Source organism: Carassius auratus, chromosome 22, assembly GCF_003368295.1.
Source record: "Carassius auratus strain Wakin chromosome 22, ASM336829v1, whole genome shotgun sequence".
Taxonomy (NCBI): domain Eukaryota; kingdom Metazoa; phylum Chordata; class Actinopteri; order Cypriniformes; family Cyprinidae; genus Carassius; species Carassius auratus.
Genome location: NC_039264.1, coordinates 23,382,086 through 23,399,266, shown reverse-complemented (window position 1 = coordinate 23,399,266; position 17,181 = coordinate 23,382,086). Strand labels below are relative to the sequence as shown.

The 17,181-nt window shown below is 36.8% G+C and overlaps 1 protein-coding gene across 1 annotated transcript in view; it reads right to left on the bottom strand.

Moving 5' to 3' along the window:
• LOC113040069 (DNA-directed RNA polymerase, mitochondrial-like) overlaps positions 1-17,181 on the bottom strand; it is a 48,476-nt gene that overhangs the window by 14,638 nt on the left and 16,657 nt on the right. The window contains exons 9-14 of the mRNA XM_026198317.1: positions 15,049-15,840; positions 13,638-13,760; positions 13,391-13,513; positions 10,753-10,932; positions 9,021-9,107; positions 6,740-6,853 (exon numbers count right to left, since the gene is read on the bottom strand). Of these exons, the coding sequence (XP_026054102.1) occupies positions 6,740-6,853; positions 9,021-9,107; positions 10,753-10,932; positions 13,391-13,513; positions 13,638-13,760; positions 15,049-15,840 (1,419 nt within the window). The remainder of the gene's footprint in view (positions 1-6,739; positions 6,854-9,020; positions 9,108-10,752; positions 10,933-13,390; positions 13,514-13,637; positions 13,761-15,048; positions 15,841-17,181) is intronic.

The window sequence follows — 17,181 nt, the reverse complement described above, 5'->3', positions numbered from 1 at the left end:
TTCTGCTCCAAACTGACCTTCAAGTTTCCTATAGATCCTCTTCAAAAACTGATAGAAATTTGAACGAATCTCTTTATCCAAGACTGACCAAAGGTTCTCAGAAACCCCCACAAACCACTAATATTGACACAATGCCATTAAGGAACAGGAGCTTAACCTTAGTAAAGGTTGGCGTCTATCACCTAGAGGATAAGGTCGGGCTACAATCCATGAGTGAGTGACTGCTCTCGGTATAGGAACTGTCAGCGTCAGGGGTGCTTCCATCACATTAATTCTTTGATTAGTCTCTACGGTGCCCCAGGAGGCCATCCCGATGCAGCTCAATTCAACGGAGAAGTGCAGTATGACAGGGAATGAAGTTTCAGAAAGTGACAGATGGACATAAACAAAAAGAAAATGTATAGAAAGTGCTGACGGGGACAATAAGGTAAAAGGTTTTGCTGGTAATTGGTGTGCAGGTTCACTGGGACATGAAAGGGGCAAAATTGGGAAAAAGATGAAGTGAAAAGTCCATTTTGGATTTCTGATTTGGAATGGGGTACACCAATTGTGTCAAGGGGGGGGGGGGGGGGGGGTTGGTGTTTGGTGGACACAAGTGGCCTTTCAGTTGCAATGATTTATGAGTCCATTATGGTCATTAACAGGAACAACAAAGCCGAGGAGACATTGAGGGGTGTGATGTGGGTGGGCCAGGACTTCTGGCACGTGAAGGCTCAATGTGCATCCTCAAAAGCACTTGGGGAAAACAGGACTTGCAATATACTCCTGATCCACTGGTTCTGGTGGTGCAACTAAAACTACTGTTAAGGGAAGACAAGACCAAAGCAAGCCATGTTGTCAAGCTGGCACGATGCCCAGACACTGGAAAAGGGATTCCTATCTAAAGTGCGAAGACTCCTGGCTTGGACAGCTGCCTGTGCTTTTCCTGTTCTTGAAAAGAAAGCATGTTGCAAAAGAGCAGCTGTATCTCCTTCACTTGTTCTGTAGTATCCTTTATTGCAGAATTCAATTACAAAGGTGTACATGAATCTAAAAGCCAAAATGAAGAGTTTTATGCCATTTTATTGGGACTGAAAGTAGAGATTATGACAGATAATGATAAAGAAAGCACAGAGGAATGGGATCAAGCCAAGTTGCGGTTGGGATTTGACCAGTTTCCTGCATGAGCATCCTATACTGTATGCCAGCAGGGCAACAGCTAGCTTTTAAGGATTCCAGCTATCCACAAAGCTGCCACTTCTTTTATTGAACACATTCAGCCTTAAAGTAAGACTCCCTAATCTTTTAGCATCGTCAAGAGAGAGGCTTTATACCACCGGTGACCTCTTGCCTGGTTAAGTCCCCTTGGAATACTCCTGAAATATCCACTGTATTCATCAACGCTACTACAAAAACAACTGCTGTTTTGCTGAAGGATCAATTAAAATGGATGATTCATGCTCTGCTGCCATGCACAGCCCTGATCTTTCTGATATATATATATATAAAAAAAAATCTTGTGGTGCACATATTAAAGCACCTCGTTTTTGATCTGACTTTCAAACCAGGCAAAACTTCAGCTTTAGCCAATTAGCAGGATGTAGAGATCAAAAAAGTAGCGTTTTGGGTCATACGAGTTGCAGTGGGGCTTGACTTCCTTTTGGGATCAGACTGTAGAAAAAGAGCACCACAAGAGCCCCAAGGGAAATCACATTTCCCCTTTTTCCAAGGACACCGCAAGTGTTTGGCCATTAAAGCAAAGGCGACAAATGATTCCCCAAGGCTTTCATCCCTGCTGGTTGTCTTCCTTACAGAAAAACCAGACTGTTTTTTCTCAACTTGACATATAGCCTGTGAAAGAAACATTTCAGCCTCCAAAAGTGACCCCTAAACTGATTAACAACAAACAATCACATTAGCGAGCTTTACTGATGCATATCCCAAGTCTGGTTCCCTCCCAAGTGTAATTCCTTTCCCCTATCAACAGACACAGTGCTGCACAGTGACTGAATAAATACTGCCGATTTCACCCTGGCTTATTTGTTTACTTTGTTATGACGGCACAACACTCCCATTTCCCTGGCATCTACTTAATTTGCCATTTCCCATGTAAAGAAAGATCAAGGGTGGGTTGCAAGAGATTGAATTACAGAGAGGTGACCTCAGATGAAGTGTCTCATTGATGCAGCAAGAGAAAACGTTTCCTTGATCACATTTGAAGTAGGGGGTTGAGATAAATACTGATGTGGATTTTCTTTTAAGAGTCACACAGCAGAAGAAAAACACCCAGATAGGTTATGTGGGAGAAGATTTATATAACTTGTCCAATAGTTCCAACCACTTTTTTAATAATTCTTGAAAACAACTCTTTTTAATGGTGAATTTTAAAGTAAACTTAAAACAGCGTTCGCAGCTTCTTTTACTGGGTTGTGGCAGGATATCCAGTGGAAAGAAAACTAGCATGGACCTTAATCTAAGCCTTAGGGAATTTGACTAAATGCTTAAAAAGTCTGTGTAACATATAGTACTAATAATAATAATAACATAATGAACTACTCACGACCTAAAACCCACCTACCTGTTGGTTGTAATGTAATTGTTCAGCCAAAAATTGCCATTTACACATTTACTCACCCTCATGTCATTACAAGCATGATTTTTAAAGAATTTAACGAACATAGAAATTACATTACAATGCATTTATTATACTGGACCACAAACCACCAGAAGAAGCATTCTGCCCCCTACTGGGCTGGAGTAACCATTCAAATTTTACAAGGATTACACTATTAAAAAGACAGTTCACCCAAAAATGAAAATGTAGTCATCATTTACCCAACCTTTTTGTGATTCCAAACCCGTACGAATTTCTTTCTTATGTTGAACATAAAATATATTTTGAAGAATGCAGGTAATCAAACAATTATTGATGGTCACCATTGACTTTCATAGTATTTATCTGACTATTAAAGAAGTCAATCGGGACAAACAACAGTTTGGTTCTTCAAAATTCTTCAAAATATTTTCTTTCGTGTTCAACAAAGAAACTTATACATGTTTGGAACGGCATGAGGGTGAGTAAATGAAGACGAGGTTTTCATATTTGGGCGAACTATTCCTTTAAAACTACTTTCTAACATAAACCATTAAAACAAGTTTTGGCTGACACTTCTGGAGTTATGATTAAACAAGCTGAGTGAAAGATTTCCATTTTCAGGTGAGCGCAAGACCAGTGATGATTATTAAGCAAAAAGGATTGTTTTAATGAGTAAAACTCATCCTTTACACAACACTATTAAGGGTCATTAAGATCCATCATGCAGGTTCATCTATGTAGGGGATTGTACGGCGAACAGGTGGAGGTAGAGCTGGGGCTCGGAGGTGATTAATGGGGGTCTTGATGGTGCCACATTAATCTGGTCAGTGTGACATTTACAGGGGAACTGCAAACCCCTGGTGTGATCGCCTAATGTGTCTCCGCAGCTAGGTGAAATAAATATAGACTCACTATAATGCTCTAAATGGTTTTGCACATGATCAACCTTTGACCTTGACCCAACAACCGTCTTTTGAGGATAAAATGGTGCGCAATTCATGAAGAATGTGTGTATTAATGGACCTGGTGGCCTACGTAATACATCACAACGTGAACCACCTTCAAATGCTGGGATGATGCATCCATCCCTTCATTAAAGTAAAACATGCAAGAGGGTTATTCAGGTCTTTGAGGGAAGGTACATAAAAAGGAACATAAGAGCTGTCAAACTTCATACATTTCAGCTAGGCCAATGCTTTCATGCTAAATTTAGCAAGTGAACCATTATAATTTGAATATGATGGTAATAAAGCTGAAACATAAGCACTGAATACATTAATTACATTGTCATCAAACAGTCAGCATTCGCAGGAGTAGAATGAGTAAACTGCCTTCACACCTCCTGCTCGGTAAAAGAAAAGGGCTGAAACGGTGAAGAATTTATGAGGCCGCTAATGACGACCTTCATCAGAAATTCCATAAAAGTCCAATAAAATGTGATGACCTACATTCGTGGAAGTGGGTAATGATATTTAGGACCAGACAGTACAGTCTGCAGTAGAGATTTAGTCAAATGTCAGCAAAATTTTAATTTTAAATTCTAATGGAAACTGGTTTTAACAGTTAAAAAAAAAAAAACATTATTTAAAATATTATGAAAATTATTATTATTCAAATTTAAACTGACATATACTGTAGATTTTCAACAAATCCTAAAAAATATTTTTTTACAATAATTGCTTTACAAAAAAATAAAATAAAATAAATAAATACAATATTCTGTCATTTTATGGTCCAATTCTTGCTATTAACAAACCATTAACTATGACTTTTGCCTCAATAAACACTAAATTTGATGCTTATTAATAGTTAGTAAGGTAGTTGTTAAGTTTAGGTGTTGGGTAGGATTAGATGTAGAAATGTAGAATATAGTCAGGAAGATATGTGCTTTATAAGTGCTAATAAACAGCCAATATGTTAAAAATACAATAGGTATGCTAATGAGCAACTTGTTTATAGTGGGAATTACTAAAGTGTTACTAAATATTCAATAGAACAATTACTTTAAAATGCATTAACTGTTATTGTAACAACATTTGTATTATTAATAATAATACAAGAAAAGATGCCATTGTATTCACTTTAGGTGCTGGACTTACAAGTCAACATCTTAAAGCATTTGGAAAAGGGCAAGTGACACTTTTACAAAGCAAGAGGCAACAAATGGAACCTTTTCAACAGCAGAACCCCACTGAGGACAACACAGGCCATTAGGGTGCTATTACACATTATTTCCACAGCATGGATACGTGAACCAGAGGGATGAAAATGAAAAGGCCAGGCACATGACATTACACGTATTCCAGGGGTGAAGGAGGAATGGTTTCGTTCTTCAAAACTGTACAGGAATGAAGTAGAAAACAGACACACCCTTGTTATTCAGGTCCAGATGACATCAGCTGTACCCAGTTGTAAAGTCATTTGACTTCCAAAGGCAGGGAAATATAAGCCAGTGTTTGCATATTCATTTAAACACTGCTGAAAAGAATGTCAGCACATTGAGTATGATATAAACACGAGAGATTCTTCAGCTATGAGTGCTTTTTGCCCAGTGCATTTTTAAGAATAAATCAGGTACAAGCAGTTTTGCGTAAATAAGGTACATGCAGTTTTGCATAAATAAAAATGTTTCTTTTTATTTATGCAAAACTGCTTGCACCTGATTTATAACATTTTAGTATAATAAATTAAATTTTTTAATATTTCTTCAAAATGCAACTTAGCTTAAACTTCCAGTGTCAAAAAAAGAGGCTGTATAAGACCTAAATCAAGTATTAGGCCTTAAGCCCCACCCAGCAACAGCAGCAAATGCTCAGCGGCTGTGGCACAGACGGGTTGCCAGATGCTCTCTGCTGGGACTCGGCTTGCACTACAGGCCACCGCTGTGCCGCCTCAGCTCTGTTGCTGATGCTATCTGACAGCAGCGCAGGCCGTCTGCATGCAAAACCTCTGCCGCATTACTTCATTGTTTTACTTCCAGCTGCACAAGACCTTTTTGACAAGTAGTGCTATGCCATGATGGAGAGTGAGAAAGAGTGCGCCTGCTGGGCGGAGAGAGAGGTCGGACTCCCTGCTGAATTCTGCTGAGGAAGTACAGTGAAAGACCTCAGAGATGATGAAATGAAAGCTTTTGTGTCTTTCAGAAAAGGGAAAATGTTGAATCAATCTAGTACCTGTTCAAAGTACAAATTGGCAACTTGAAAATAACAAAATGAGTTAACGGCCTTCAGGTGTGGTCACATTAGCAATATTTTGCATGCAAAAATGTACATTTTCTACTATCAATTGTGTCGATGTGTATGACAGCTCACACAAAGCAACATGGCAAATTTGCATGACCAGCTCGAACCAGTTGTGAAATCGTTTATGGAAATCTCTCATCCCCAAACATAATTATCAATTGTTTGGATTTTTATTGAAATGACTGGATTTTGTTGACCCCATTTGATTACTATTGTCAGATACAAACAGAAACTCAAAGGTCTTCACTGCAACCTGCCAAATATAAGTTTGGTTGAAGAACGTGAAGAACTTATGACAGGAATACGAATTGCTACTGTTCAGTAGATTTGCAGCACTTTGTTTAGCAAAAATGAAAAGGAATTACTCTTTTAAATAAATAATTTTTTGTTTTATCCAATAATTTGATGATACATTCCTATTAAATCCTAAAACACACAATTCAGAAAAAATTAAAACATGCAACACTGAATTTCTGAAAGAATAAAATACGTTTGAGCACTATTATTAAAATTTAAATAAATTATTAGATTTGAAGTATGCTTGTCGCGATAGATGGTGCTGACGGTGATACCGTTGTTAAGCCACAACACTGGTTACGTCAATAGTCCACAGTGGCACCTACAATCTAACAATTAAGGGTGTACCGATCAAGATCAGCCAATCGTTATGCGCATCTCGTCAGTAAAGCCGGTTTTCTAATCAGCGGTAAATTCCATCAGGTGCGTGATTTCCCATAGAGAAGCTGTTACTACACAGAGCCGTTGTTAACTGACTAGCTGCACAAATCCACGTTCATTTTCAGCGTGTATTTGCGCATAATTTAACCATGGAGGCCCATAAGGGGTCAGGGGTCCAACTGTGGCCCAGTTTGTTTAAAATGGTAAAGTAGTTAAGTAAGCAAGTCAATTTTAAGACACTTACCGTTTGGTTCTTTATTCGATGGTAGGGCTGAACGATAGGAAGCCCCAGCGGCGTGACCCATTCCACCGTCCTCCCAGACTTAGCTATTAGCCTAGCGCTCTCCGTCAGCCATTCCTGAGAGAACAAATAAAAGTCAGAAGTGTCAATCAAATCGATCCAACACAATTTGTATACATTAAGGATTTAGAACCAAACCAAATTTGCATTATGATTTGAACAAGATAAACTGAAACCAAAACCCTATGCATGACGCTTTGTCTTCATCGGATAAAATTGCGATAAATATTTGCAATAAAATAGTCTCCGGCTGTGCTATCTGGAAAAATCCAGACACACAGGTGGGAAGTTGTTGCTGAGATGAAGCTTTTAAAAAACCTGCTGATCTGCAGCAACAGTGCTGGCTGCGCAACTCGGCTGCCACATTCGCAAAGTCCCCAGTGCTCTCCCTAAAAACGCTTTGTGTGAGATAAATTCCCCTGTTCATCTGGAAGCAGGCTGGGCCTGAAGTGGCTCCATTAATCAAAGCGTTCACCAACAACTGTGGCCCACATCGCCCCCCAATTTTCCACTCCAGTATCACCTTCTGCCGGTAACGGGAATGATCAACTACCTGGTCTCAACTGTCTCCCCTCCCGAGGCTCCGACCTATTTAGGAAGCTGCTTGTGTCTGTAGGCAAAGTGGGGGATATTTCACATTCGCCTGCCTGCTCGTCTCCCCAGGGGGTGCAACAGGAGACAGTGAGCGGCTGGTCCTTGATCTACTGCACCAGGGACGTTCATTCCTTTTCGCTTTCCTGCAACTGTAATTCATGAGCCGCAGCCAGTTGCATCATGGGAGAACTATATCTGGTGATTCACAAAAATAATCTTTTCATTCAATAAAAAGAAAAAAAAAGGAAAAGAATCAAGTGTGGGGTTTTATTTAAAAACCATTGATAAACACCACTGTGGGTCATTAGGATTCTTTCAAAAGAAGTCTCTTATATTCTCACCAAAGCTGGATTTATTTGATTAAAATAATTGGGTAAAAAATACTAAAAAAAATATTATTATTAATTTAGCATGCATGTTTTTATTGAAATATATTTTCAAACGTAATTTATTCCTGTGATGCAAAGCTGTGTTTTCAGCATCATTACTCTCCTCCAGTTTTCAGTGTTACAAGATCCTTCAGAAATAATTCAAATATACTGAATTGCTGCTCCAGAAATATTTATTATTATTATCAATGTTGAACACAGTGCTGCTTAATACTTTGGTATAAATATGATATGCGATTTCAAGATTATTAAATGAATAGCAAGTTTAAAAGAACAACATTTATTTGCAATAGAAATCAAATGATTTTGAAACAAATTTTTTACTGTCACTTTTGATAAATAATAATAAAAATATCAAACAGTGATGTAGAAGTGATGTGATAAATTAATCATGCAATTTTATTGGACTAAAATATTTATTCAACTGACAGCCACAATTTTGTCAGTGTTAATAAATAAAAAAACTAGAAAACTGAAAAACTAAAAACTGAAAACATTTTTGTTAACTCAACTGAAATAAGAAATAAATTTGAAAAATGACTCTAAAATGAGCTAAAATATAGTGAAAATGGGCACAAATTAATCTTAGAATTAGCTTTTCATAAAGAAAATATTGTAAAGGATTCATAAATGAAACATGAATATCCAAGCAAAAAACAATAACACTAGACAGCCATGAAAAATATATCACCTCTATATACCTCTATCTATTTAAACTCTATAATTTAATACATAACTCAGTAGTGAGAAAACACTCAAATGTAACATCTAATGTCTTTGTGATCTTGTTTTGTGAGCATTTAGTGTGTAGTTTAGTTTTGTTCATGTTTCCGGGCGTATCTTTTTTTAGTAGTCATATTACCCCTGTTTTTTGTGCCCTGATTTTCAAGTTTACGTTAATAAAACACTGCTATTGGATTCTGCTCATTTTCAGTTAATCTTTCGTTACAAAACTAAAACCAACAGCTATATTATATTCTGAGAAATTTGTATAAAAACTGTTTATTCTGTTTGTTGTATGAAGCGCAGATTACACAAAAGTCACTTTCAAACCAAGCAGCTTTCTGTTGTTCAATAAGACAAATCCACATATTGGATAATATAATATAACATAATCTGCATGGGCAAATCTTTCGCCTGAATTCCACCTGCGAAAATTCACTGAACAATGGTAAATGTGACCACACAAGATAAAAATATAACAGTCCCAAAAGTATTTAAGGGAATGTGATAGTATGTACCTGAATTTCTCTCGTCCCTGTGAACATTTCCTTCAAGCTGCTGAACACCTGCTTCACCAGGTAATGTGAAGCATCCCATATGTAGTCCTGTGGATTGAAAACAGCACATTAGGGGTTTTTGCACCACGTGGTTTTATAACTCAGTTCTAGGAACTAGCCAGCAAGGTGTGTTCCTAGAGAACCAATTTCTCCCTTGGGCTATTTTCCTTATTGCATTCACACCGGCAACAGGGACTGCTATGTCTTTATCTGCGGCATTTATAAACATCAAAAACCAGTGAAGGGAAGGACGCTGTGTTCAGAGCTGTTTTTCTTGTGTTTTGTGGGTTTCGTGATAACAGAGATGGAATGTAAATGCATAATTTTCGCAACTAAAAGAGCATGACTACATCTCCTACGACAACTTATAGTGTTATCATCGAGGCTGAGAAAAGAACATAACACTGCAGATAACAGGTAGCTAAATATACGTTGGTGTCCATGTTTGCGGAGTAAATATTTTTAAATGGCTTTTTTTATGTCGGGTAGCCAATCAGAATTCACTTCCATCACTGGTAGTTCATATGCAACCGTGTTAGACCCAACTCTGACGATTTTTTTTTGAGGATTTTATTTGTATCCCATTATGAAAAAATGAAATTCTGTTATTATTACTCACCCTCGTTCCAAACTCACTCCAAACCCGTAAGACCTTCATTCATCTTCAGAACACAAATTAAGATATATCTGATGAATTCCTAGAGCTATCTGACCCCTCATAGATAACAAGTGTCCTTACATGATCAAGGTTCAGAAGTGTGGCAAGGACATCACGCGGATACGTTGTTTATGTTCAGATAAAAGCGCAGACAACGTAAAAAAACGTATCCACGTGACGCATTGTTGAATAAAGTCTTTTTTTATTATTTTGCACACAAAAAGTATTCTCGTAGCTTCGTAAAATTATGGTTGTACCACTGATGTCACATAGATCATTTTAACGATGTCTTTACTACTTTTCTGAGCCTTGATCATGTTAGGACACTTGCTGTCTATGGAAGGGTCAGAAAGCTCTCGGAATTCATCAAAAATATCTTAAACTGTGTTCCGAGGATGAACAAAGGTCTTAAGGGTTTGGAACGACATGAGGGTGAGTAATTAATGACAGAATTAGAATTTTTGGGTGAACTAACCCTTTAAGCTCAACAATCAAAAGTTTTGCTTTAGCAAGCAGAATGTGGAGATGAGATCCCTTGACTCTATAGGTGATAATTCCTCTTTCATTCTCCACAGCTTAAGAGAGACGTGAAGAGCGTCACCTGTTTCTATGGCTGCCCACAGAGGACCGCACTTGGGGAAATCAAGCCTGACGCACACGGGGGGAAATAAATCTTTAGTTCACGTAATCTGCGATGTAAAGCAAGATTACCAAGCTTATCTTCACCTTTAAGTCGAGATGAAGAAAAGGTTACATAACTAGAAATAATGGAGATAACAGAGGACTTTATATGACTAAAGCACCTGAGATGTGGCTGCAAAAGATTGAGGATCTTTTCCATCAAAAAAGTGGCTATAATAAATCAGGGAGAGTTTCTGCTTCAGGTTCTGGCTGGAAAATATGGATCCGACCACAACCATGCAAACATCATGCAGGACAAGGTTTGTTTCACAAGGAAAACTCTTGAGTCATATTTCATCCCGCAGTTTGTTACTCCATCTATGATAATTTTAAGTAAAGTGCAATGAGCCTCACCTTAGGGAAATCATCGATTTCCTTCAGTCGCTTTTCGATTTGCAGACGGCCCCCGTAGCGCGTGACGCCATAGACCACAGTCATCACCGTCTGCTTCACCACCTTCCTGCTGATGAAGCCCTCCAGCACCTGGGCGATCTTCAAACCCTTCTCTGCATCCCGAGCCCTGAACTCTTCCACCTATGAGACACGGGACAGTGCACCTTTCTGAGAATCCATACATCAATACACTTATTAGTCCCAGTTATGCTAGGGAACTCTTCCAACAACTGCCTAATCATATAGTTTGACTAGTGTTATATATATATATATATATTTTTTTATTTTTATATATTTTATATATACAATGTATAATATTTTATATATTATAAAACAATATATTAAAAAAAATATTAAATAAAGATATTTATATAATTATTATATAAATATATGTAATATATTTTTGAAGTCAAATATAAATAAACTGTTAATATAAACATAACATTTTCATATTAACAATTACATTTTATATATAAAAAAATATAATAAAAACAAGATAACACTATTATATTTATTTCATCATTATAATGTCCTATATTGTAATATTTCATAAAAAGTAAAAGTTGTATTATTTTTTATTATATTTACAACATAAATTAAATATACTAAAAAAAATTAAAAATAAATTATTTTTTATTTGTGACCCTGGACCACAAAACCGGTCATAAGGGTCTTTTTTTAATTGATTTATACATCAAGCTAAATAAATAAGCTTTCCTTTGATTTATGGTCTGTTATGAAAGGACAATATTTAAATACCTGAAATCTGAGGGTGCAAAAATCTAAATATGTTAAAAAAAAAAGAAAAAAAAAGAAAAAAAAAAGAGAAAAAGAAAATTGCATTTAAAGTTGTCCAAATTAAGTCCTTAGCAATGCATATTACTAATCCAAAATTAAGTTTTGATATATAACAATGGTAGGAAATTGACAAAATATCTTCATAGAACATGATATTTACTTAAATTCCTAATGATTTTTGGCATAAAAGAAATATTGCAAATTTTAATCCATAAATATTGCTACATTTATTATTATTATTATTACTTTATATATAATGGAGCCTGAGGGAAAAAAAATGCTAATCTTTAGAAGAACTTTTCAGATGGCACTTAGAGACTTTTGCATCTGAATACATATATATATATATATATATATATATATATATATATATATATATATATATATAGAGAGAGAGAGAGAGAGAGAGAGAGAGAACAAATAAGTATCTATAACTTATTTTAAAGACCCCTGAGGGGGAATTCAGAAATAAAATGATAACAATAAAAGAAATATCACAATTGTCCCTCACTTAACTATAAATATCTTAATCTGCATGGAGAGAGGGGCAGGTGTTGACCGTCTTATTGGGGCTCTTGAGAGCTTACCTTATGAAACAGAAGGTCTGAAGTCAACTACTGAGGAACAATGAGGCTGTTCAGGCCAAACCCTGACTCAGCAGAGCTCCTTGAGATGTCTGCTATCTACCCTTCAGCTAAGGTTAGCGCAACCGATGTTTCTGGCAAGACTGGTACAACACTGTATTTAGAGTACACTGTGCTCCTAAAATATACCTAGATCGATAGGTAGGTCTATATCTTAGATAGTGTTCTCTAAAAAATACATAGTCTTCCCAGAACTGAAATCTGGGGCTTTGAGACCATAAGTTGTGGAGCTGCAGTAATTTAAGATGAATATTAAACTTTGATGGAAAATAAAAAAGGATGTAAAAAGCCTCAAAGTTGCCATGAAAAAATAAATACAAATTTAAATAAACAAAAATGAAAATGGTAAAGGCTGACTGTGGATGTGCTCTCGTGTAGTGAGTTATTATTATAATTTTTTTTAAATAATTTTTAACTTTTGTTTAAGTTTTATATTTAAAATTTAAATAAAAATACATTTGAATAATATGTAAAGGTCATTTTTAAATATTATTATCAGTTTATTTGTTCGATTTTACTATAAATCTTGTTACCTATAAAATATAAATTATGAGCACTATAGTTATAAAAAGTTTAATTATTTTTTGTTACAATAATAAACAATTATATTATAAATAAATAATACATATTTTTAATTTATAATAAAATAAAATAATAAACATAAAACAATCATAATATATTTTAAATACATATATTTTATATATATATTAATCATATATAATTGTGTGTGTGCATAAACCACTTTAATAAAAAATTATATAAATTCTGCTAATTACATAATCTAATTTTATTAGAATATAGCTGATATCATTTAAATATTTGTTTTTCTTAAAATACAAAAGGTGCAATAACAATATAATAGTTAATACAAATATAAATATTGCATTTTAAATATAATAAAAAAATTATAAAACACTGTTAACCACAATAATGTTCACTATAATATCACATTATATAATAAATTAGCTTACATAAATATAATGAAAATGCTAAATGACACTAACCAATATAATCTGGGTTAAATAAAACACATTTCTGAACCTCTGAACCCTATTGATGGAACTGTGGAGTAACTTAGGACAGGGAAAAGTTGGGAAACGCTGCTCTGGAGGGCTGTAAGACGCACTGCCGCCCTCTGGTGCCGCAGAGTGACTGACCTGCTGAGCTACACCGCTGTACACATCCTGAGGCAGTTCACAGGGCATGAGGTTCACCGAAGTAGCACCGATCACATCCCGCCCGAGGGCAGCATAGTGCTGGAGGCCGTTGCACGAACCGTCCTACGAGAGAGAGATAGAGAAAACATATATCTATCCGTTTAAAGTCCACAACTTATCCCTAAACAGCAATTCCGTGTAATAGTGTCTGTATAGCAAATGCTGGCAGTTCCTAAAGATTCAGTACCTGATGAACAGGAAAATAAGAGATGAATTTGGTGTGGTCGGGGGAGCGGGAGGCATTTGCTATCTCCATACAGCAAGCCAGTGCCTGCCACGGCTCATCTGCATTCATCCACCATTTGCGACCCTGCAAAATAGAGCTGTGACTCTTCGGGGAACGAGGAATGTGACAATCATTTCAATAAAACACAAGAATATGGCTCAGTCATGGCTCATAGCCTGCAGTGTGATGCGTTTGAATCTGAATGTACTCAGTACAGAGAAGGTCCACACGCAGAGCGAACAGAGGTCTGCCATAAAAAAACCTGAACATGGCCTGAAAATATTTACAATAGTATGAGTAAATTTAAAGACCAAAGCCTGTAATATAAGTATCATTTTTAATAGCATAGGATGATAGTATATCTAATTTTGAATGATATTATAATACATATATTATATATATATATATATACACACACAGAAACTGTATACTGTATGGTTATGACCCCAAAATGAACCTCAGGTCTGATTTTATGCCTCAGACAGCTGGAAAATAATTCTAAATGCAAATTAAACACAATTAAGCATAACACTATGAAACATCAAGAAATTAAATAAGCTTATACAGTTTTTGGTAGTAATAATAATAAACTAAAAGTTGATTTGTTAAATTATTTTCTTTTGTACAATAAGCATTTTGGTGCTATGATAAATATTTAATATAATATAAATAATTAAATATTTTTTAATAAGAATAATAAGAATAAGAATAAAATATTCAATAAATATAAAAGTTACACAATTATAATTTTTTACAAAAAAAATATTAACAATATTAATAACAACAACAAAACATTTATTATTATTAATAACAATAAATTATTATTATCAGCATTATAACCACCTTTAATACAATATTGAAATACTTTTTTTTTATAATATAACAATTACTACTACTACTACTAATAATAATTATCATTCTTAACAGTAGTAATTGTATCATTGTTATGTAAATGGCCTAATACTCTAGTCAGAAAGTTAGCTAATAATCATAACAATAATGCCAGTTAAGTTATTAATTATTAATATTATTCATAATTATTATTTTAATTTATTGATTGAATTGAATAACATTTAAATAATAATTAATCTAAATAATTGAAATTAAATACATAATAATTTTTTTTTTTATATATATATATACTCATTTATTTATTACCATCATCATCATCACCACTCATTGCACACTCAACCAATGAACCTTCATCATACACATACGGTACACTGGCCTGAGACTCTGATCCCAAATGCACAGCAGACCTCCAATATACACTCTGTTGCACAACTTGACCAAACCATTTGTTGTTGTGTCAGTAGCCAAACATAAAACTCCTAGTGCATAAGTCAGGTAAAGGTGCTATTGAAATGCTTACGTCAAGAGGATGGTCTGCGGAGTCTAGGATGTCCTCCATGATACTCTCGGCATACTCCAGGCGTCCAGCTAGTGAGCTACGCTTCTTCAACCCTGTGAGGTTCACCAGGTGGATCTTCAACCAGTCGAGGCCTTTGGGCCCGAGAGGTTGTCCCTCGGCGAACAGCAGCAACCCCCTGGTCACGTCACTACCAAGGTGGTTGAAATAAGGCGGCCGGGGGTACGTACGTCCTCGGAAGTCCATATTGTGTGGAAACCAAAAGATCTCGTCCCTCATGTGGTTGGCGATGGACAACTTATACAGCGCGTCCATTCGGAGGCTGTGCATCTCCGCCACCTTCTTCTTGGCTTTGACTCCCTCCCGTTTCATGTAGGCCTTCTCGGCCTGAGTGTAGGACGGGTCGTGAAGGTTGAAGCGAGGAACCTCGGGTGCTTCGGACAGTGGTGGAGGAATGCAGAGCTTTTCGTTCCCTTTGTCGTTGAAGATTGAGATGATGATGTCCAACAAGGGCTTGTTGATCTTCCAGGGGCAGCTGCCCAACTGATTGAGAGAGTCCAGCACGGCATGGAGATCCTCCTCTCGGCTCTTCTCCAGGAGAAGTTGGTGTTGGATGGCTCCATCGGTGGAGCGCATCAGCTTGGTTGGCGTCAGCAGGTAAGCGCCGCTCTTTGGGGACGTCCAGGGAATGGGGGGACACAGCATGGGCATGACGTAGGAGTCAAATGTAAGTTTGGTTTCCATCGCAACCCTCTGGATTTGTGTCACTATAGGATGCGGTTTGATGAAGCCAATCTGAGGTGGATGCCAAAGAAGAGAGCGAATGAATATCGAGACATCCCCTTAAAGGCATGTCACAAAAAGGACGTTAAACATGGACAATTAAATGCTTAAATGCCGTGACAGATCTACATTAATAAACATCTCTCGCCGCTAGCTCCCAGCAGGCCCGTAACCCAACTCAAATAAACCAGAGATGATTTATGTGTGCTGCTGGAAAAGCGTTTATGGTGCACAACAGACGTAACTATCTTTGACAGCCGGATAAACAACTTGTATTCAAAAAGCACATGTACCCACACAAATGGCTACAAAATAGTCCCTGATACAAGATGGGTGTGAATGCTGAATTATGAAATTCAACACATCAAAATATGAATTTGACAGGATCCATTTGACGTGATCTGTTCGTACGTTCTTGTGTAAATAAGAAGGGATGGGTACTAATGGAAGATTTAGCAATTTGATTCTGGTTCATTTGGGTAATGACAGTGCAGTGGATAAGACACGCCTTCGGTTTGAGAGACCAGGGTTCGAATCCACTGTGAGACACCAATGTGGCGTGCGACCTCTGACATATATAGCAATTGTAAGTCGCTTTGGATAAAAGCATCAGCTAAATGAAAAAATAAAAGATCTAGTTCATAAGAGTCATTTGTTCATGAATAAAGCTAAACTTGTTGCACTGTATTTTGGATTCATATGAAAATGTTCATAAGAGCCATCTGCCCAGGACACACTTCCACTAAACTGAACCTCAAAAAGATAAGATGGAGATCACCTTGCTACAAGGTGGCATTTTCAAGGTCTCGAAAAAAGGAATGTAAATCCACCTGACAGCATTCATGCCACATGAATAATCCACAGACACGCTAAACTGAGAGCTCTTCCCTGCTGCACAGGCCATCTGCAAGCTCAGCGGAGGAACGGGAGTTAAGCTTTGTGTCTTTGAAGCCCACGGTGCATGCCAAGAGCCAGGGCAGCAGCGTTGGGAATGAGATTTGAGGACAAAAAGGAATCTCGCCCAATCATTTCGGGCTCTTCCTCCCCCTTTTCGCAATCCCTCGGTGGTTAATCAGACAGGCAATTAAGAGGACAGTAAAAAAGAGATTAGTTTCGCCACGATCCGTCTTCCTCTGCTGGCCTGCGATCACTCGCACAGGAAAAATGATTCCATAATTCATGAAAACATGCGTGTCCATGAGAGCTTTTAGATGGGGAATGGACGGTTTATGACACGAGTTATAATGGAGAGTCATTTGACTGTCTGGTCATGAACAGCCTTCAGTATGGAAGCAAAAAAAACACTTCAGGGACGTGCAGAATTTTAACTAGTATAACTTCAGGCCGTATTTA